This window comes from Cygnus atratus, chromosome 2 (assembly GCF_013377495.2).
Source record: "Cygnus atratus isolate AKBS03 ecotype Queensland, Australia chromosome 2, CAtr_DNAZoo_HiC_assembly, whole genome shotgun sequence".
NCBI lineage: Eukaryota > Metazoa > Chordata > Aves > Anseriformes > Anatidae > Cygnus > Cygnus atratus.
This window is the reverse complement of record NC_066363.1, coordinates 95,958,434-95,980,441: the sequence shown is the minus strand read 5'-3', so window position 1 is coordinate 95,980,441 and position 22,008 is coordinate 95,958,434. Positions and strand designations below refer to the sequence as shown.

At 37.5% G+C, this 22,008-nt stretch overlaps 1 protein-coding gene across 1 annotated transcript in view; it reads left to right on the top strand.

Annotated features, from left to right (window-relative positions):
• Positions 1 to 22,008, top strand: part of LOC118249962 (dynein axonemal heavy chain 5-like) — a 149,530-nt gene that overhangs the window by 61,459 nt on the left and 66,063 nt on the right. Inside the window, exons 44-55 of the mRNA XM_050708584.1 lie at positions 2,864 to 2,998; positions 4,049 to 4,238; positions 5,876 to 6,093; positions 7,026 to 7,337; positions 11,716 to 11,805; positions 11,906 to 12,142; positions 12,683 to 12,850; positions 15,557 to 15,763; positions 16,770 to 17,099; positions 18,662 to 18,868; positions 18,956 to 19,198; positions 19,993 to 20,147. Of these exons, the coding sequence (XP_050564541.1) occupies positions 2,864 to 2,998; positions 4,049 to 4,238; positions 5,876 to 6,093; positions 7,026 to 7,337; positions 11,716 to 11,805; positions 11,906 to 12,142; positions 12,683 to 12,850; positions 15,557 to 15,763; positions 16,770 to 17,099; positions 18,662 to 18,868; positions 18,956 to 19,198; positions 19,993 to 20,147 (2,492 nt within the window). The remainder of the gene's footprint in view (positions 1 to 2,863; positions 2,999 to 4,048; positions 4,239 to 5,875; positions 6,094 to 7,025; positions 7,338 to 11,715; positions 11,806 to 11,905; positions 12,143 to 12,682; positions 12,851 to 15,556; positions 15,764 to 16,769; positions 17,100 to 18,661; positions 18,869 to 18,955; positions 19,199 to 19,992; positions 20,148 to 22,008) is intronic.

The window sequence follows — 22,008 nt, the reverse complement described above, 5'->3', positions numbered from 1 at the left end:
GCACAGGCACTATTTTCCATTGAAATTTCCTCTGTTACTAATTTTGACCATTGTCTCTTGTCCTTATTCTCTGCTGGACTCATTCCAATGTCAATGATAGCTGACAAACATGGAGAAAAAACAAAAAGATCACTAAGACCTATCATTTACCAAATGATACCAGACTTCATCATAAACATGTAATCTGTCTTCCAAACTTCACAGGAATTTATTAAACCTTTTTGTCTTAATGTTGCTGTATGCAAATAAGATTCTTGGCAGTATCTGGCTGAATATTCACATCTAAGTTTGTAAACTGGTAACAACTTGGCGCCTGCTGGAATCATAGAAAATGAGGCTGGACAGAGCCATGAGAGATCATCCATATACCTGCCTGGAGGAAAAATCAATTCTTAGCTAAATAATTCGCTGTAAATGTTTATGAATCTCCTTAACATTTTGCATTGACAGATGCCTGAGCTTTCCCAGGCAGCCTGTTCCAAAGTTTGATTTTCTTTATGGTCATAATGTTTTCCCTGAAGTTGACTTGAAGAATTTCCCATGCTGTAACTAAATAAATTGCTTCTTTTCCTTTCTATTCCTTCTGCCTTCCTCTTTGCAGGATTTTTTTGCATGTCAAAGACTTACTGTAACTCATCCATTACTGTAACCTCCATATTTACCCTTTCTACTTCTAAAGCCAACTTTGTTTTACTTCCTGTTATAGCATGTTTTCTAGTTAGCAGCTATCTTTATTTTCCAGATTCTCTTCAGTAAGGTTCATCTTCAAGTATGGAATCCAACTTTTGGCATAGTATGAAAGTGCCAACCACAATGGAAAAGTCTTTTCAACTGTCCTAAAAAAGCCACTTGCATTTTTATTGTCTTCTATAATTGTAGATTTATGTCACTGGTGAGTTTGGGGTTTCAGTCCAATGGCAGATGCTTTTCTCAAAAGCTTTCTGCACCTGACTCATTTTTCATTTCAATAAAGAAGAGTTGCTCCTCTTTTATATTTTTGCATTTGGGTATTTCTACCTGTGTAGTATTTTTCTCTTTACTTAAATTCATCCTACTGTATTGGGTTTACATGGCAACGTTTTGGTGGCAGAGGGGCTGCAGGGGTGGCCTCTGTGAGCAGAGCTCAGCGGCTGCCCCTTGTCAGATCAGAGCCAGCTCCAGCTGGCTCCAAAAGGGACCCACTGCTGGCCAGAGATGAGCCAGGGAGCGAGGCTGGTTGGGCCTCTGGGAGAGCAGATTGAAGAAGGGGAAACACAAAATTGCTGTGCAACAGTATTTGGGAGAGAGGAGTGAGAACAGCCCTGCAGCCTCCAAGGTCAGTGCAGCAGGAGGGCAGGAGGTGCTCCAGGCACGCAGCAGCAGTTCCCCTGCGGCCTGTGGAGAGGCCCCTGGTGGAGCAGGCTGTCCCCCTGCAGCCCATGGGTCCCACATGGAGCAGATCTCCACGCTGCAGCCTGTGGAGGAGCCCCCAGTGGAGCAGGTGGATGTGGCCTGGAGGAGGCTGCGGCCCATGGAGAGCCCCTGCAGGAGCAGGCCCCGGGCCGGAGCTGCAGCCCGTGGAGAGGAGCCCACGCAGGAGCAGGGGGTCTGGGGGGAGCTGCCGCCTGTGGGGGATCTGTGCTGGAGCAGTTTGCTCCTGGGGAATGGACCCCGTGGTAGGGAGCCGTGTGGGAGCAGTTCTTGAAGAGCTGCTGCCTGTGGGCAGCCCCCGCAGGCTCAGTTTGGGAAGGACGGCATCCCGTGGGAGGGACCCCACGTGGAGCAGGGGCAGGGAGTGACCGTGAAGGAGTGGCAGAGACGAAGCATCAGGGATTGGCAGCAGCCCCCATTCCCTGTTCACCTGAGCTGCTTGGGAGGAGGACATAGAAGAGGGTGGATGGGGGGAAGGTGCTTTTAGTTTGCTTTTAGTTCTCACTGCTCTAGCCTGTTAGTGATAGGCAATAAACTACATTAATCTCCCTATGCTGAGGTTTTTTTTTGCCCATGACAGTAATACGTGAGTGATCTCCCTGTCCTTATCTCAACCCCTAAGCCCTCTTCATTGTATTTTCTCCCCCTTTCCCTTTGAGGAAGGGGAATGAGAGAGTGTCTGAGGTGGAGTTTGGCTGCCCAGCCCAGATCATTTATTGAATTTCTCTTGGTCATTTTGAACTGTAGTCGTGGTCTAGTTTACCAGCTTCGTATCACCTGGAAACCTAATCAATAAGCTACTTATGCTGAAAATTTTGAGTAGTGCTCAATGTATTCCAGTCTATCTGTGATAGGAGTTGTGAATCTACCATTACAAATAATTGCATGTAGATCAGAAGATACCTTATTTGAGAAGAAGATACCTTAATTGTTATGAAACCATCCACAGAAAGGAATGCTATTATATACAGGATAAGATGGGCTTACATATAAAATATTGTACTTGTATAATTTTCAGTATGTTCTTTTTACATCAGCAAGAGATAGACTCTTTTAGTTACCAATCCTTGTACCATATATGAAGATAGTAACAGTGATCAGGTAACAGAGGGTAGTCCGAAGATGTGTGCTTTACTGTTTGTGCATCTGGCATATTATGAATTTGTGAAAATGATAGAAGCAGCAGCTTTGTTACAGGTGACTTGTAAAAGTGGTAGTCTACCACCAAAAGGATGACATGCCAGTCATGGACTTACAACACTGTAAAATATTTTCAGGATATGATAGCAACAGAACTGGAGCTCCAGTTGAAATGATAAAGAGCTGTGAAATTCCTTATATTTAAAAGTTCAATAGCCTAGTCATTTCTTTAGTTACCATAGTCATCAGCCCTTTCTTGATTTTAAAGTCTTTAATTGTTGTGGTACCAATTGTGCTTATGTATTATTTTGAGGTTCACTATGACTTTGGACTAAGAAATATCCTGTCAGTTTTAAGAACGCTTGGAGCAGTGAAAAGATCTAATCCCAAAGAACCAGAGAAAACCGTCGTGATGAGAGTTCTGCGGGACATGAACCTCTCCAAATTGGTATTGTAACAGTGGTAACTTTCCCAAAAGAGTACTTTATTTGCATTTGTAAAGTGTATTTATTATGCACTTTGAAAAGCTCTTTTTCTTCAGCAGTTGGATACATTTCTTTGCTTTTTTTTACTGCAGTTTTAAATTTTTATCAGAATATGGTTATGGTGAAAGCACTCTTTATTTCTGAAAGAAATTAAAATACATCAGAAACATTGAGTGAGAAAATAGAAAAAATAGTCAGAAATACCATTAGATCCTAGAGGACATAACCTGGTCCTCTAGTTACGTTTTATTTTTTCTTCTTTCTGCCCCATCTAAAGAGAGAAAGGAAGAATACATTGTGTTAGCTTTTAATAGTGTCATTGAAGATCCTTCTTAATCCAGAATTTAAAGATCGTTCTTAATCCAGAATTTCATTTTATACATTTCTTGGGAGTCTGTTGCCTTTTTAGAACATCATAAGAATTGCAATGAGTGAGGTAACTGGTAGCAGCTAACACCTACTTGTATAGTAGTCTTTTTTGCTATTACTATTTAAAGTATTTGTCTGTCTTTCTATTGCTGTAATTGAAAGGTTATAGCATATCTAGAATCCATGTATTTACACTGGCAGCCAGTTTTGTGATGGAACCAATTACTCTGCTTCTGATGTTAATCTATTCAGCACATTGGTACATGCATTCAAACCTATAGGCATGCTTCAGTGATTTACAGAAGGAAAAAGATCATAAAAAAAGCCAAGGGAAAGTACAATTTGAATAAATCTTGCTGACTTGTGTAACAAATGGAGAAATGTGTGAGTTTATATTGATGCAAACTCTATTATAAAGTTAACATTTTTATAAGCTTTAAGTATTTAATTTAGAAATTGCTACTTGTGATTGCAAAGTATGAAATTCACTTAATAAAACTGACTCATAATATTTGCTTTGGAAAAGATACAGTGTTATACTGCCATCCTTTAAATGACGTATTCTTAAAGATTGTTTACAGCTGTAATAATAATTTCATAAATTGAATAAATAATGTATTTCCTCCCTACTTTATCCCTGACAGGTGGATGAAGATGAACCTTTATTTATGAGTCTCATTAATGACCTCTTCCCTGGAATTACTCTGGATAAAGCTGGGTATCCTGAACTACAGTCAGCCATTCAGAAACAGGCAGAGAAAGCAGGGCTTATTCATCATCCACCGTGGATTCTTAAACTCATTCAGCTGTATGAAACTCAACGAGTCCGACATGGTTAGCATGCAAGATGAGGTTTTAAGATTGCATAAAAGCAATGAAGTTTTTTATATTATCTGCTACAGAGTGCAGATTATTTTCACAAAAAATGTCTTTTGAAATTGAACAGATGTCATTTTTAAAGCTTATGTAGATATCTTGATAGGAAACTGTTAGGATTCTTTTTCGCTGTGCAACGCACACATAGTGAAATTTTAGCTTTGTTGTATTACATTTTTATGGATAATATGGGTGTGGCCTTCAGCATGGTTGAAATTTCTATAGAGTAAGGTAAAATGTAGAGTATATGTCCCAATTCAGAGACAGACGAATTTGTTCAGTATTCTGAAAACAACTGTTGCCCTCAGAGTTCAGTCATGAAGCTTATGGTTAATGTTATTCTGAAATTGTGATGCTGAGAAGATTACAAAAATAATCTCCCAAATCTTTAATTTAATAGATTCTATCAAGAATGTACTAGAATTCCAAGTGTTGGTTGTGTTCAAATCTGGCCATTTCAACCAAGGAGAAATGCTCCACCTGCTTGAGCAGGGGGGTTGGACAAGATGGCCTCCACAGATCCCTTCTAACCTCAAGCATTCTATGCTTCCATTAGAATACATTTTTGTTGTCCACAAAAGGGTAATGAGTAAAGTTTACCCTGTCCTAGGAAGGATACCAAAAACAGTAGTACAAGCATGTTTACCATTCATAGCTGAATGAAAAAAAAATATGCCCTCTTTTTGAAATGCTCTCCTTCTCTTCCCAAGACTCTACCAACCTAGGACTTTTAGTCTGTGAGGGAGAAAATATAAAGGAAATTTAACTAAATTAACATTCAGCTCACTTTAGAGAAAACACCAGGCAGTCTGCATTGTATCAGATTAGGTTTATAGCTTGGGTTTTGATTGTTTGTTCCATAATTCTGTTGAAGAAGTTTCCAAAGCCAAATAAGGATTGTGTTGTCCAGTTGCCACTAGGGTTAACAAGAGTTGTTATCTAGCTCCCCTCCATGACTTTGAAAGTTCCATCTGCTTTTGTACAGCCCCTCGGCCTCTTGAATAGTTTATTTAGAAAATACAACTAAAGATTATCAACTGTAGACTCAATTTGTTGTTGAAGATGTGGCTTATTTTCCTCAGGCAATATGTGTATATACTGATGAAATTAAAAGTGTAGTTACTGCTGACTTTTTTATGTTAAAAAAATGTATTAAAATGTCAGCACGGATGCAGGTGCATATTTTTGTTTCATTTGCTTCAGAAAGATCTGCTTAGTTTTGTATATCATAGGGAACTACTCTTTCCCATTAAACACATTTAGAAATTACTGTTTTTGTTTACCACCAGTCGTGTCAATGTCACTGTATGTGAACATCAAAAGTCAGCTGTGTTTTCCAATTAGAAAAAGGAACAGAACTGCCTGAGGGAGGATACAGACCCACATAGGCTTGCCTGCCATTATAGGGCAGGCTTTTTTAGAGGCATTTTAATAATATTTAAATTCCATTTCAGTCAACACAGAGTAAGTGGAGTGAGAAACATCTTTTTTGTATTGGCTTTTGATTTAAAAAAAAAAAGGGGGATCACTGATGCAAAGGGTCATTAAAGGGTAGCATGAGATTTCATTTTAAACCATGTTTATATTGTTTTAAGGTATGATGACTCTAGGTCCAACTGGTGCAGGAAAGACAAAATGCATTAATATTTTGATGAAAGCAATGACAGATTGTGGTGCACCTCATAAAGAGATGAGAATGAACCCAAAGGCAATCACAGCTTCCCAGATGTTTGGTACCCTTGATGTTGCTACAAATGACTGGACAGATGGCATTTTCTCTACATTATGGAGAAAAACTTTAAAAGCAAAGAAGGTAATGGATATTCTATCATGATAGTTAATAAGGACATTTAATACTGTTTCTATAAGGTCTCGTTATCTGTCGTTTATGTGAAAGAGTATAGTTATAAAATCAAATGGGAAAATGCAGTGTTAGTTTTGCACTCGGTCTGAATAGCTGTCTGTACCCAAAAGTCAAAATTGTGTGTATATGCCTGAGAGCACAAGGCTTGCCAAACACTAGGGGTTCCAGAAATAAATTGGAAAAGAATTTTGCTTCCTTCTGTAAGCAGGTAGTCCTACCATTCAAATGCAAAAGCAAGGACTTCTCAAGTTTTGACAAGAGGCCAGAAAAAGTAATCTTCTGTCTGGTTTTATGTCATTGCCACTCTGTTTCACTAATATGAGAATGGAAGAGGCTCTGGCAAGAAATCAATATAGATATTTCCCAATTTACTTATCAAACCTTCAGGTGATTTTTCACTGAGTAATAACTGCACTCAAGTCTTCTGAAGTTTCACGTTCATTCAGTTCTCATTTAGAAAATAGGAAGCCTTCCGTGAGGAGCTTGGGTAACATCCCACAAGGACTGTGTGCTTCCTTTAAGTCTGTGACTTTGTTTAAAAGGAAATGTTTTCATCCACTTTGATGGGTGATGGGTTGGCTGATATACTTTTTGTAGAAGAAAGGGAGAGCTTTATGCTTAGAACAGTCCAAACTATCTTTTGTCACTATTCCTTAATATTCTTTTTTGGTGTGGCACAAGATTAAAAAAAAGAAAGGTTAAAATCACTGAGGAAATTACAAAGAACTGCAGCTCCTGCCATGCCAATCAGCACCGAATTATGATTCAGTATTTACATCCAAGATTCTGAGATTTAATCTGAGATTAAATGTGTTTGTTTTTTTTGTCAATGTACAAAAATTTGCGTGTGTGTGTCCCTTTTGTTTTTTTTTTTTTTTTAGGGTGAGCATATTTGGATAGTTTTAGATGGGCCTGTTGATGCAATATGGATTGAAAATCTGAACTCTGTTCTGGATGATAATAAGACCCTGACTTTGGCCAATGGAGATCGTATTCCGATGTCCCCCAGTTGCAAAATTATTTTTGAACCTCACAACATTGACAATGCTTCACCTGCAACAGTTTCTCGTAATGGGATGGTCTTCATGAGTTCTTCAGTGTTAGACTGGAAGCCTATTTTAACAGCTTGGCTGCAAACATTGCCTGCTACATACTCTGATGTTCTTTGGAATTGCTTTAATACTGTATTTCAGGTACTTAATTCAGTCATTTCAGAAAAAAAAAATGCATTCCTTACTCTCTATTTAATGAAGTGTTGTTTCTTCCTAAATACTGTTTCAATTATTTACTTGTGTTTGTTTATATAATAAAATAGGAATGAGGGATTTAAAAAAAAAAGGAGAGAGAGAGAGAGAGGGAGGAAAGGATCTATAACATAGATGAATGAGTGAAACTGTATCAGATGAATAATTTGGATGCTTTGTTTGGTCTGCATAGGATAGTTGGCAGTGAATTGTTATATCCATGATTATTTTATAGTGCAGGTTGTCAAAACAGAAATATTCTCTATAGATGTAATTGTTACTGCAATTTTAATCCTTGTTAGGATACATAAAGGGAGTGAATAAAATTGTTTGTTTGTTTTGAATGTAAAAATGTAAATTCAGAAAGAAATTAAGCTACATTCACTCTGGTGGAATCTTTCTTAATTTCAGTTGGATCAGGAATGCATTTGGTCCATTATTTATTTTTAAAAAACGTGCTTTAGTTCAAATAAACTGAGACCAGTTCCATGCTTCATGGTGTTCTGAAGTTCAGTACAAGTGTTCAATATAAAATCAGAAGTTCAACATAAAATCAGAAGGCCTACTACAGTGGCCCATGTGTCTCTTCCAAAGGAGATATTGAGATGGCATCTCTCTGAAACATTTTCTTACTGAATTATGTTGAATTAGTAGATCCATAGGGAGAATTCAGAATGTTCTTTCCCTCCATTTGGCCTTAGCATATGAATCTTCAAAAAGTTTTCATTAATATTTTGGACAGTGATACTCAAAAAGCATAAATCTCAGTAGTAATTTTTTTTCCAGTTATGTTGAAATTCTTAATTTTTCTTTGGAAATTTTTATGGAAATAATTACTGCTTTTTAATCTTTCAGCTTTGTAATCCTCTTCTGATTTCCTCACTTAACATTTCTGGAACAAATACAGCTTGTTTTTATACCTTCTTTTCCCATTCACTCTCTTCTCTGATATTCCTGTGTAATTTGTGTTGGATATATCTTGGACTTCTCCTGTAATATTTTTCATCTTTGTTGGATTTTATAAATCTAGTTTGTAATGAACTTTGAGCGACATTTTCAGAAAGTTTATTTTTATACATTATGAAAAAAGCAATGATTAATATAACTTTGGAATGCCTAGAATGTTGACAAATGTCTTCTTACAGATATGTTTCATTTTAGTGCCCATTTACTTTAAAACCAATGTTTAACAAGCTATTTATTCTGTTCTACCTCGATAACATAATGATATGACATAGTATTTACCGCAGCAGCAAGAGAATCAATTCTGATAATGAATTTTAAAATATGCTTCCAAAGTAATGTGTATGTGGGTCAATTTACTGCTTCTTTGCCACAATTCTATTCATGTTTTTTGCTACAAGTTGCTCTGAAAACATAATAACAACTTTTAAAATACCCAAGCCTGAAGCAATAGCAATAAAGTCCGGGAAAATATGTATTTTATTAGATTGAGAGATGAAAATACAGTGAAATATGAAGTTAGTTCTGTGCTGAAGGCTGCATTTGGAACTATCGAAATGTAAATGAAAGCTGTCATGCTGTCAGCTTTCTTTCATTTCTAATGAGCTATCTTTGCTGCTCAAATAGCAGAAGTGATAACTGATTTTACAGATGAGGGTAATGCCACTCTTGTATTGAGATGGCTCTTTTTACAGTTATTATTTCCCCCCACATAAAATAAAAAAAGGATAAGTAAATTCTAAAATAAAAATTGTGAAACGAGACGCATCAGCAATAGTAGTCAAAGCCCAAATACAGGGTGAATTTAATGCTGGTATTAAGAAAAGCACAGATATAAGCAGCTTCCAAATATCTGATATTTTAGAAGCAAATGAAGATTAGGTTATAGATGGAAATACAGTAACTAAGGAGAATTAGACTTTAAGTATACCTAAACGGGTCTTCTGAAGACAATCAAAATTGAACTAAAACAGAAGTAAGACACTTGCTACAGTAATTCCAATTTGCTTAAAAGAAACATTGATTGTTTATGGTAATAAAAATAGCATTTGTCACTGAAAGCGTATATATTGGACGAAATCATCAGTAATGAAGGTACAGCAAGTAGCAATAATGTAGAAGAAAGTGGCAGAGAATAATACTCATGAATCAGTGGAAATAATTTATTTATTCTTTCCATGTGCAGTGTAAATACTATTACAAGTCATCAGTTTTTATATAAAAGACAGGAGGTAGTCCAAAAGACGGAGATAAATTAAAAAAAAAACAAAACAACATATATAACAAAACAGAAGAAAAACCCAAACCTTATTTTAAGTCAAGTTTATCTTTGAGTTCTTTCTGTTTTCATGGGATTTTTTTAAAATGGTTATTGTAGGGTTGGACTTTTACCCTCCCTTTCTCAGTTCTGTCTTCTCGGTAACATTTCATGCTTGGAAATAATTTCAATCATAAAATCATAGGGTGATTTTAATAAACTTCCAAAGTCTCTACTCTTGTATACTTAAAAGCTATACTGCCTTTTTTTTTCTTTTTCTTTTTTTTTTTCTTTTTTAATCTGTGAATGGTGCTGCTGCCTGTAAGCAATAAAAATGCTTAGCTGATGGGAATAATTATCCAAGATAGTTTCAAAGAACTGAATTAAAATAATTACCTGAGTGGTGTTATTTAGTTTGTCTGCAAAGTGTGAAGCTCAAATAAGTGTTGTATGTTATGTTAGGAACATGAGTTTCAACATGCCTGTGAACTTTTCAAATGAAAAAAAAAATAGTCCGGTAGTGTTTTAATTAGATCACACTTACTTTTTTCAATCTGATGTTCTGGATCCTTTAGTAACCTATTCTGGACACTTCAGAGAAACCCTAAAAACAGCAGGGTAGACAGATGGGACGTATTTTTTCCCTCCATATTAGATCTCACCCTTATTTAATTTGGGTGAAGGCTGCCATTACCTCTGGAGCTAGAGTTGAAAACATAATCCAAAGAGTTGCCTAGCTTTAATATTTAAACGCTGATGCTTAAATGACTGTTACAAATATTAATAACTTGGCATAATTTAATTGTGCTTGTGCTTGTCTAAACCTTTAGAGTATGTTACCAACTTCTTGCCCTAAAGAGCATTCTACAGACCAGTGAGTTCCACAGCAACGGTGGGAGTATTGGTGGGATACCATTTTCATATATTTCATTTTGCAGTTCCTTATCCAAATTCATCACAGTTTTTGCTTATCGGCCATGGCCCAACTCATTTTTCTAGTACCCCATCCAAACAAAATACTCCAATAAGTAGTTAATTCATGCTAATTGCTCTTTAGAACTTGCATCCTTCTATCTGTTGTGTATTGTTTTAAAAATATTGGTAATGAAGTATTAGCATATATGGACCAGAGGCTTTTTTTTTAATGTGTAAGCTCAAAGAACAAGAATTACACAAACCTCATTGGAATTGTAAGTAGCGTAAAACTGTTTCTGGTGAAAATTGAGCTCTTGAAAGGACAGAATACTTTGACTTATGAAATATCTTTATTCTGAGCATCTCAGACCAATTATTAAACAATTTGTAGTACCCTCTGAGATATCTAGCCAATTTACAGATGAAGAAGCTGAATCTCAGAGAGGTTTAGGTCCAAGTTTTAAAGGTCTTTAGAACTGAATCTTCCACACTGTTTGCATGTAGATAGTAACTGGTATTTTAGAATAGTTCTGTGCTGCAAATCTCAGAGTGGACTTTACATCAATTTGCAACTTTGCTAAAGATGTTACAGAATATTTGACAAAGACAGACACAGTAGCAATCTCTATGGAATAATCTGAGAAAAGTCTGGGTTACGCTTACATCAATTGTAAAATTCCCTTTGGATCCTGTCACGGTTCTACATAAAACTGAGAGAGCTAGTTTCAAGAGGGATAGAGGTACATTATGGTGCAGTCAGAACAGATCAGATAGAAATTTATAGTGGTGAGGTCATGCATTATATACGCATCATTACAGCAGTTTGAATGCTTTTATCTTCCCACTACAAAAATGGCAATGGTAGATTAAAATCTCCAGTGGAGAGCACAAATGGCAGATCCTTGATGTAGCTGAAAAGCAGCCTTCAAATTGCTCTTTAGAAAATTGCTGTATGTAGCTTATACAAATAATTCTGCTGACTGTGGTAAATCAACTTTAAAAAAAATATACATTATTGTTAGCAAAATTCTGTGGTCTGTCTGAATAGTCGTAATACCAGAAATGGGGAAAAAATTTATTGTTAAGAGAGCTGAGAACATAATTGAAATTAAGAAATTGCTTATGTCTAAGAATAAATCATACCGTTGAAACAGGGAAACAGATTCCTTAAGTGATGTTTTTCCTTTTCAGGATACAATCAATTTTGTTTTATCTGCTCTGACACCAAAAATGCCAATTTTAGAATGCATGTACATCAAACAAGCTATTGACCTTCTACAGGTAGATAAGACATCACTTTTTCTATCTGTTATTCTTTCTGTTAGTTGTGCTGGGATGTTGTTCTAGCAAGGCAGTAGTCACATGTTGCATCTGTTTGAAGGGTTTATTGTCAGACCGAGATGAGAAACAGCTCAGTGAGGACCATATTGCTCGTTTGTTCATTTTTGCTGTAATGTGGTCTGTTGGAGCACTTTTGGAACTGGATGACAGGCTGAAAATGGAGCTGTTCCTACGGAAGCATTCTGCAGTGAAGGAACTTCCAGCTGTGAGTGGAGAAGAAACCATGTTTGAATTTGGAATTAATTCATGTGGCCAGTGGGAGCATTGGTCAAAGAAGGTTAGTATGTTGGGACATACTAAGCTTTCTGGATGAGTATAAAAGAAAGATGCATTTGGTAAGAGGCATATTATTTTATCATTTAAAGCCCTCCGTAATTCAGTTAAGAAGATCAGCCCTACCAAATGTTCAAAAAGTTTCCTTTGTGAAAGTTTTTTTTTCCCTTTTTCTTTCTTTTCTCCATAAATATCTTTTTTTCAGAGAATGGGAACGTACATTTGAAATAGCTTTGGAAGTGAAACAGAAGAGTTACCTTAGCATTGCCTGCTGTCTGTAACCCTAGTATTTAAGATCTCCTAGCAAGGAAAGGCTATCTTCATGTATCTTCATGTGTTGGAGAACAGTAAAGTGAAAATACCCCATTAGTCTAACACCTTTTTAGAAAAGCTTGGCAAGGTACTGCCTAGTTATAAATGGATGCTTGGCTTCCAGGAAGAAATGTTTTGCTAATGTACAATGCATTTGTTTTTGTGTTCTGATGCAAAGTGCCTGTGAGGTCATGTAGAAAACCTCAGACTTTTTCATATCTTTCTTACACAGGTCCCTGAATATATTTATCCTAAAGATTCAGTACTAGAATATACTTCCATTCTAGTTCCAAATGTAGACAGTGTCCGAACAGACTTTCTAATGCACACTATCATGAAGCAAGGAAAAGCTGTTTTGCTGATTGGAGAACAGGGAACAGCAAAAACAGTTATGATTAAGGTAGGTGGAATGGAAAAACATATATCTTTGTATGATAACACTACAGTAAAAATAATCGACGTTGGCACAAATGGTTAAATGGAAGTGAAAGAGTAACGTGATTTGTCTTTCTGTTACGTAATAGCATTCTTACTGAGTCCTTTTGGCAATGCTCACATGGCCTACAAGCAAAAAACCATAAGTATCTATACTTTAGTATAGAGAGAGGGTTCTTTTAAACTTTGCTAACCGTGGTCGTAAGATTATGTGATAAATGCTCTTTCATCTGCTTTCTTTTCTTTTGGAGAAGTCAAACTGGAGAATTTGCTAAGGAAATACTGATTCTTGAAGGATTTTTTAATTTCCTTGTGCTTCTTCAGTGGTGGCACATGTGAGTGGATCTTTTGTACATCCTTGTTGCATAGACATTCTTCACAGGCCAAACTGGAGAGAAATAAAGAACTTCCTTCTTTACTCTGGGTAATTTTTCAGAGGGTAAATTTACTGTTTATTATCTGCTCTTTTAGTTCCTTCACTGAAAAAGACATTGTTCTTTCTGTGAAAGAAAATAATAAGATGGCTATTAAATTAACATATTTTCCATATTGCTAAATGATGCCAGTTAATCTTGTGACACACATGAAAACTAATAACTTGCTACAGAGGAGCCGATAAACAAAAAGATGAGCAAACCCAAATTTCATACCAAACCTGACATCCCTTACTTTAAAAATCTAAGTTTAATAGTTTTCAGCATGGTTTTGGTGACTTTCAGGGGAATATGTATACTCTTTGATCAATGAAAGATAGCTACGTAAAGCTGATCTTCTGTTAGGACAGCTGAATTTACCATGCAGGCATCTGTACCTCTAGTGCAGGATCTGTAGAGATCTGGAAATTGAAAATATTTGAAAAACATTGACCTAAAGTGACCTTTGGCTTTCTTAAAATCTAGATCCATTTTGTGCCCCCCAAGGATGTGCTTTCTGAGTCCTGACATAAAGTGAGTTGTACCAATGCCAGTAGCCATTAATACGACTTTTTCAGTTCAGCTGTTGATGCCAACATGCATGCCGGTGTAATGTCAGCTTCTGTTCCTGGCACCAGCTGGAGAACTATTTTAGCAGAGTGAAGAGGCGGGGTCTGGATGGTGGTCTCGATATTCTACATACTGGATTTTGGCCAGATACTGGCAACCTCGAGCCTTCAGCTGCCATTCCTGTCCCTAAAAATAATTGGATCTGATTCTTGGGAGTTGCTTACCCCACGTCTATTCTGTGGAGGAGAGTATGTTCCTTACACAGGGGAGCATAGTGTCAAAAAGTGCTGGTGGATATTTGATTGCGTTTAAGGTTAAGACTGCAAGTTAACTGCCTGTGCAACTGTTCCCTTTCTGCTGTCACCTTCTGTAGAATTGTACTTTACTATACCTTGTGGAGAAGAAATTTCCAGGTATAGGCATCTGCTTTCATGAAAAACTAAAAAGGTTTTATTGTAGATCACTTCAGGTAGTAATCTGAAGGGTTGAGTAAGGCATCAGTATATATTAAAATAAAGAACTTAAACCAGAAAGCTTTTTTTTTACGACTCTCTCTGTATTTTTAATTCTTGAATTGCTGAAAAAACACCTGAATTTAACTCGAAGCTATAGAATTGAAAATTGCATCTAGAATCTGATAGCAAACTAACTGAAATAATCTCATTAAATAAACTCTTCTTTTTCAAAGATACTTCTCATTTTTGTTCTGGGGTATATTACCATTGCCATGTGAAGACTCTGAAATGCTGTAATTAATAAAACACAAATGTGTGTTTTAAGTGTTTTTGTATTCATGGTTGTGGTGCGTTGACCTTGGCTGCTAAATCAGCAATGATAAGGGCTTATTTTTCTGACGTACGACGCATTTCTAGTCAGCTCTGTTATAAAGATAAGAACTTTAATTATATTAAACTTTGTCATCATGGTGGAAGAATGGAATCTTTAAAAGGAATAATGTTGGAAATCTGGAATTTTTAGTACTATTTTATGTCCCAGGATTCTTGCAAAACAAAACATTTCCTTTGCTTTATATGTATGTCTTGGTGTCACTCCAGGGTTACTTTTTTTTCTTTTTCTTTTTTGTTCCATTATAAAAGCACATTAAATATGAAAAATGGAACTCTGTTGTTTTAGGGCATAAGCAATGGCAGTGGGAATTGTATGCATTCATAAAACCCAAGGATTCCTGTCTTCATTAAGAGAAGATAAATAGTAGCTGGTTTTCATTTTACACTACTGTTCCCGTGCATTGCTTTAGATGTAAGGTATGGAAATAGTGTAAATTTGAAAAAGGATTTTTTTTCACTTATTCCTTGAAGACTGCTGTAACAGATCACCATTAATAGATTGAGTTTAGAAAAAAAACCAGCATTTACTAATGCAAAGTTTATTTGCATCCTGAGTTGTCGTATGTCTATTTGTTGTAACACTTAGTAAGTCTGTTAAAAGCTTATGAATTTTAATGCTTAGGAACTTTATACAAAACATTAACTGAGAGTTTGAGTTTCATGTGGGAGACAGTATATTTATTTTAAAAAAACTGCTGTTTGGCATTTTAAAGCTAACAGCAAGACTGAGATTTTGTAGATGTCTGATTTTTACAGGGCAGCTGGACATCCGTGTCTCCTGTCAGTTGAATTCATCTGGAGTCGCCAGTTCATTTTACTTAAAATTGGTTTATCTTACAGGATTACACGAGCAAGTATGATCCTGATGTTCACTTGACCAAGCGTCTGAACTTTTCTTCTGCAACTCTGCCAAATATGTTCCAAAGGAGCATAGAAAGTTACGTAGATAAAAGAATGGGTACCACTTATGGTCCTCCAGCAGGGAAGAAAATGACTGTCTTTATTGATGACATCAACATGCCTGTGATTAATGAATGGGGTGATCAGGTAAAAGGAAGATATTGACATTTGGGAATTGGTGGTCTGACCATTATTGCTGTTGGAAGTGTTGACCTGTGGGTTACAAAAATGAGAAAGTTTAGGAAAAATTATCGTAACATGGACTGGATCAAGTATGGCTACTAAAAGTAATTTCCCCAAGCCAGGTTTATTGTGAGTGGTAAGCTGTGAGCGCCAAAGATTACGGTCAGCATCAAGCCATTTGGTGCAAGCATTGTAGATTCTAAGTTTTTTGTTTTGGTTACATGCAGAGTCTCCAGAATTTACAAACTCTCTGCACTCAGAACCTGTCTGGGAAAGGAAGCATGCAAATCCAGGACACCAACAGAGATTCTTTCCTTCTGTCCACTCTGTGCTTTAAAGTACAGTTATTATTAGGTGAAATCTAATGCCACAGTTGACATCCAAGTCTAGTGAGCTGCTTGGAGGTATTCATAAATGAATACTTTATAGACCTGTACTCTGAAAGGTTGACTTAAGTTTAAAAAAAAAATACCGCTGAGAAAAAGTCGTATTCTTCCTTCTAGTGTAGCTCTGTAATCCTGTTCTGTCGCTGCCTCTCTACAAGTGAATGTGTGACTGTGCTTTGTGCTAAACTAACCATTCTTTGTCACTCACCTATGTGCCTGTATCAGTCTGAATATAAATATTCTGACTGGGTGTAACTTTAAAGTGCTGAATTTTCTTAGACTGATATTATGGAAGCCCATTTGAATGCCTGGCTCATGTCCACAACTGCTTAGCACCCAAAACTTACATGCAGCCAAGCCATTGCATCAGGACTCTTGGTACCATTTTACATGGCTTTATAAATTGCTGAAGTGCCCAGCAGAATATGTGAAATTAAGAGAAAGAGAAAATGTCTTTCCTTCTGTCTATTGATTTCTTATACTGGATATTTCCTCTTTTATTTATCTATCTAAGTTAATTAAGTTGAGAATCCTGAAATACTTAACTGCGCTGTTTCTTTTTTTTTGGGGGGGTGGGAAACTAGATCACCAATGAGATTGTAAGGCAGCTGATGGAACAGAAAGGTTTCTACAATTTGGAGAAGCCAGGTGAATTTACAAATGTGGTTGACATCCAGTTTGTAGCTGCTATGATTCACCCTGGGGGAGGTCGGAATGACATCCCACAGCGCCTGAAACGCCATTTCACCATCTACAACTGCACGCTGCCTTCCAGTTCATCTATTGATAAAATATTTCGAACAGTTGCTGAAGGCTATTTCTGTGAACAACGTGGTTTCCCTGAAGAAATATGTAAACTGGCTTCAGCATTAGTATCTACAGCTCGGAAAGTCTGGCAAACAACAAAAGCAAAGGTAATGTTACATCTGTTACAAAGTCTTTGACACATCAGACCATGACAAAACAGCAAGACCCAGGCCTTTTGTACTGTCGTGTATGTTCATACTTCATATTGTGAAGCTGTGACCTGTAGGTATAACTTCTGTCTAATGCTTCCATCCTGATTTTTTTGCTACAAGTACCTAGTTAGTTGACTAAACACGTAATCATACACAGTGTCTTCTATAGTTAATGTAAGAAATGCATCATGTAAGTATAATATAACAAGCATAGCTGATGATAACATTTAGAGGTCTTCTGGTTGAGAAAACGTCAAGGGCATAAGGAACCATAAATTAAAAGCTGGGTAGGATTCTTCTATAAAGATTTTTGGGATTATGAGAAAATTTAAAGACATGAAAGATTACCAAGCCAGTTTCAATAATTTCGTAGCATTTCTGGCTATCCAGTGAGGTCCCAGTTGACCGGAGATTAGGGAATGTGACTCCAATCTACAGGAAGGGCAGGAAGAAGGATCCAGGGAATTACAAGCTTGTCAGTCTGACCTTGGTGCCATGGAAGGTTATGGAGCAGATTATCTTGAAAGTCATCACATGGCACATATGGGACAATTAAGTGATCAGAAGCAGCCAGCATAGGTTTATGAAAGGCAGATCCTGCTTGACTAACCCAGTCTCCTTCTACGACAAGATGACCCACTTCATGTATGAGGGAAAGGCTGTGGATGTTGTTTAGCAGGATTTTACTAGCATTTGACACTGTTTCCCACAGTATTCTCCTGAAGAAACTGGCTGCTCATGGCTTGGGCAGGTGTACAGCTTGCTAGGTGAAGAACTGGCTGGATGACCAGGCTCGGAAAGAGTCACAGTGAATGGAGTTCAATCCAGTTGGTGGCCAGTCACTGGTGGCAATCCCCAGGATTCAGTACTGGGGACAGTTTTGTTTAACAATTTTATCAGTGATCTGGATGAGGGGATCAAATGCACCCTCAGTAAGTTTGTGGACAATACCAAGCCAGGCAGGACCGTTGATCTGCCTGAGGGTAGGAATGTCTTGCAGAGGGATCTGGATGGGCCAGATGGATGGGGCGAGTCCAGCTGCATGATATTCAACAAGGCCAAATGCCAGGTCCTGCGGATTGGTCATAACAACCCCATGCAGAGAGTGGGAAGAGTGCCTGGAAAGTAGCCTGACAGAAAAGGATAAGGGGGTGCTGGTCAACAGCTGGCTGAACGCAAGCCAGCAGTGTGCCAATGGCATCCTGGCCTGCATCAGAAGCAGTGTGGCCAGCAGGACTAGGGAAGCGATTGTCCCCTTGTGCATGACACTGGTGAGGCTGCACCTTGAGTACTGTGTTCAGTTTGGGCCCCTCACTATGAGAAGGATGTTAATTGTGAAATTAAAGACATCGTCATTGCTACTGTCATTTCTTCATTTTTAACTTTGCTTTTTAAATGACAAGCATGCATTTCTGCTTTAATGTGGTATTGATGTTGAAAATATGCAGTATTCACTTAAGTCTAGATAGCAAATATTTAGTGCTTATTTCAATATAGATTATGACATTCTTTTGTAGATGTTACCAACTCCAGCTAAATTTCATTACATCTTTAATTTACGAGACCTCAGTCGTATTTGGCAAGGAATACTTACAGTTACTTCTGAAGTCTGCCGGAGCATCAGTGTTTTGGTAGCTTTGTTCCAGCACGAATGCAGACGTGTTATTGCAGACAGGTTCACCAGCCAAAGTGATAAAGACTGGTTTGAAGATATGATGAAAAAGGTAGGCAAATAATGTTAAAGTATTTGCCACAGAAAGTGGTCAGTGAAATGTTTTATAACTAAAGCAATCCTTAATGTATTGTTGTAGATTGCTGCTGCAGAACACGGCCAAAATCTATTTGAAGATGGATCCACAGAATTATACTTCGCGGATTTTTTGCGTGATGCCCCTGAAGCTACTGGAGATGAACCTGATGATATAGATTTGAAGGCTCCTAAAATTTATGAGCCTATCCCATCTTTGGATTATTTGGCTGAAAGACTGCAAATGTTCATGCAACAGTACAATGAGACCATCAGAGGATCAAAGATGGATTTAGTATTTTTCAAGGTATTAGTGCCTCTAATTACATTGATACAAAACCCACCTGGTCTTTAGCCCTTACTGATGTATGGCTCTTATATTTTTTCCATCAGATTATATTTGGAGATAGCTCAGAATTGTGAGCCCTGTTTCCAGTGATGCTTACAAATAAGATTTATAAAGCCATGCTTCTGTCTCCCAACTGCCCTCGCTCCCATGAATTATTCCATCTCTTTGCAGTTCTCCATCTTTTCTTTCTCCTGCCTTGCATAATCCAAAACATAACTCATTTGTTTCTACAGTGCACATTGTGAATGTCATCTGGCATCTCTAGAAGTTACCTCCTCAAAGGTCTCTTGATGCATGCTTCTTTTTTTTTCATCTTTAGACTTAGTTCGCTAAGATAAATACAACAGTTGAATAAGAAATTTCTGTAGTGTACTTGTATTGTACTTTTGGCAACCTACTTGGAGAGACTATAAATAGCTCAGCTAAAAGGTTGGAGGATGGTGTTAATCCTCTTCCTTTCTAGTTTTCCTTCAGTCCGCTAAAGAGGCATGCACTCAGCTCTGCTTAGTACAGATACTGCATAGGACATTGTGTCACATGAGTTTGATACAGGGACATTTCTCTTGGGCTAGGTCTGCTGGTCACTGAAGTCAAGGGGAAATCTCTTGTTGATTTTGATGAGTATAAGAGTGAGTCTTTGGCATAGGCTCCAGGGAAGGCCTCTAGCTGTTGAAAAGCAGTTGCTCAGTGATGTTTCCTAGATGAATATTATTTTTATGGCTGTTCATCACTTTTTTTCTCTCAATACACAGGATGCAATCACCCACTTAATTAAAATATCACGGATTATTCGTACTCCACAAGGAAATGCATTGTTGGTGGGTGTGGGTGGATCTGGAAAACAGAGTCTGACCAGACTAGCGTCATATATTGCTGGATACGAGAGCTTTCAGATTACTTTAACAAGGTAACACAATGCAGTGTATATAGACATTTGCTATAGAAATGAACTGCAAACAACCAACTTAAAGCAATGCAAACCTGTCAAACATTTGATCCCTCCTTGTAAACTACATTTTCAACCAAAAGCACCTATGCAAATGCCCAATCTGTAGATGACAGATCCTGGGTCTTTATTTTTCTACCTTTGTACCATTGACAAGAAGTCTTTCTTTTCTTCAGCATTTGAGTCTGCAATGGATCCTTGCGAAGTCCCACTAAATTATCATAGAATCACAGAATCATTAAGGTTGGAAGAGACCTTCAAGATCATCTGGTCCAACCATCACCCTACTACCAATGTCCCTAAGCACCTAAACAATGTTCCTAAGCACCAGGTCCAACTTTTCCTTGAACACCCCCAGGGACGGTGACTCCACCACTTCCCTGGGCAACCCGTTCCAATGCCTGACTGCTCTTTCTGAGATGCTTTCTTCCTCTGTTTAAGTTTTCCCATTTCGCACTAAAGATAACACGGAAATAATATACTGGTGTATTGACTGTGGTGACCAAATACTGATGACTGGGGGAAATAGTGACTTTCACTGTAGATGCTTATGTTCCCAGAAAGTATGATCACAAGCATTACCAACAGCTTAATAGTGGGTAGTACTGGAATTTAGTAATTTGTAGAAACTGGGGAAGAAAGAGGGGCACTTATTTATTTATTTATTTATTTATTTATTCTTAATTAGAACCCTGTATAATAGAGTTTGCTTGTTTTCTGTCTTTATTCTCTGCATGTTGTTTTGAAACAGCCCCTGTCATTCCTGACAAGAGCACTGTAAGAGATCTCTGCAGTGCTTTGTCAGCATTGTCACTTAATTGTCTGGAAGGTGTTCATTTAAACCTTTCTGAAGTGACTGGGAGTAACTACTGCCTTCCACCTGTTTATCTTTTGGCATAGGGTTTACAGGGTTGTCAGTGTGTTTTGACTCTGAAATCTACTCTACACACTGAAAAATCTTCCTGAGAGAGATGTATCAGGTCTTTGAACATTTTTATGAGGTTTCTGCTGAGGGGAAAGAGAAAGAAAGACATATCAAGGCCTCTTTCTGTGTCCCAGAGGCAGGAGGAAAGAACAAAATAAAGGAGGGAAAGAAAAAAAGCCTAGAGTCACAGAATAGGTTAGAAAAGGTTCATTTGCTGAAGCTATCTAGAGGTGGGCTAAAAGCAAGTAGCTGAAAGCATGTATTTACAAAGTAAATAGTCATCTTTTGTAACTTGCCACAGGAGGCTGTGGAGGAAGCAGGTTTAAAAATGGATACTGAAAGGACAAGATGGGACATTCCTAATGTTGCTAATACAATGGCTGTAAATATGGAGTGGGGAGGGGAGGAAAGGAACGGGCAGCGAAGAGTGGATGCTGGCTCGTATTCTCTCCAAGTAGCATTTCTCGTTGCCAGCGTTACGAGTATTGAGCTAGATGGGCTGCTATTCTGACTCAGTGGAGAAATTCATGTTCTTATCAGAATACCACAAATCACTGTAATAACCGTAGCTGACACTTGCAAACTGAACAGTTAGATTGTTGTACAAGTTCTGCAGTGCTTGCATTAGGGCTATTTATAGATCAGTGTTAAGATGGAGCTGCAAGAGTGCTGGGAGACTTTCTGTATGGCATATTTAATTTCAAAACAGTGTTGTTTTCTAACACTGAGTAATGGGTTGTATGTATTGCAAGTATTACTCGTGGCTTTGAAGAGACTCTTGGAAATAAGAAACTTTTCAAAAAAAACAGCTTCCTAAATTCAGCAATGTAATAGTCTAAGTACACAATGGACAAGATCTGCCATTTTAGTAGCCTGACTTTGCTTCATCTGATACTG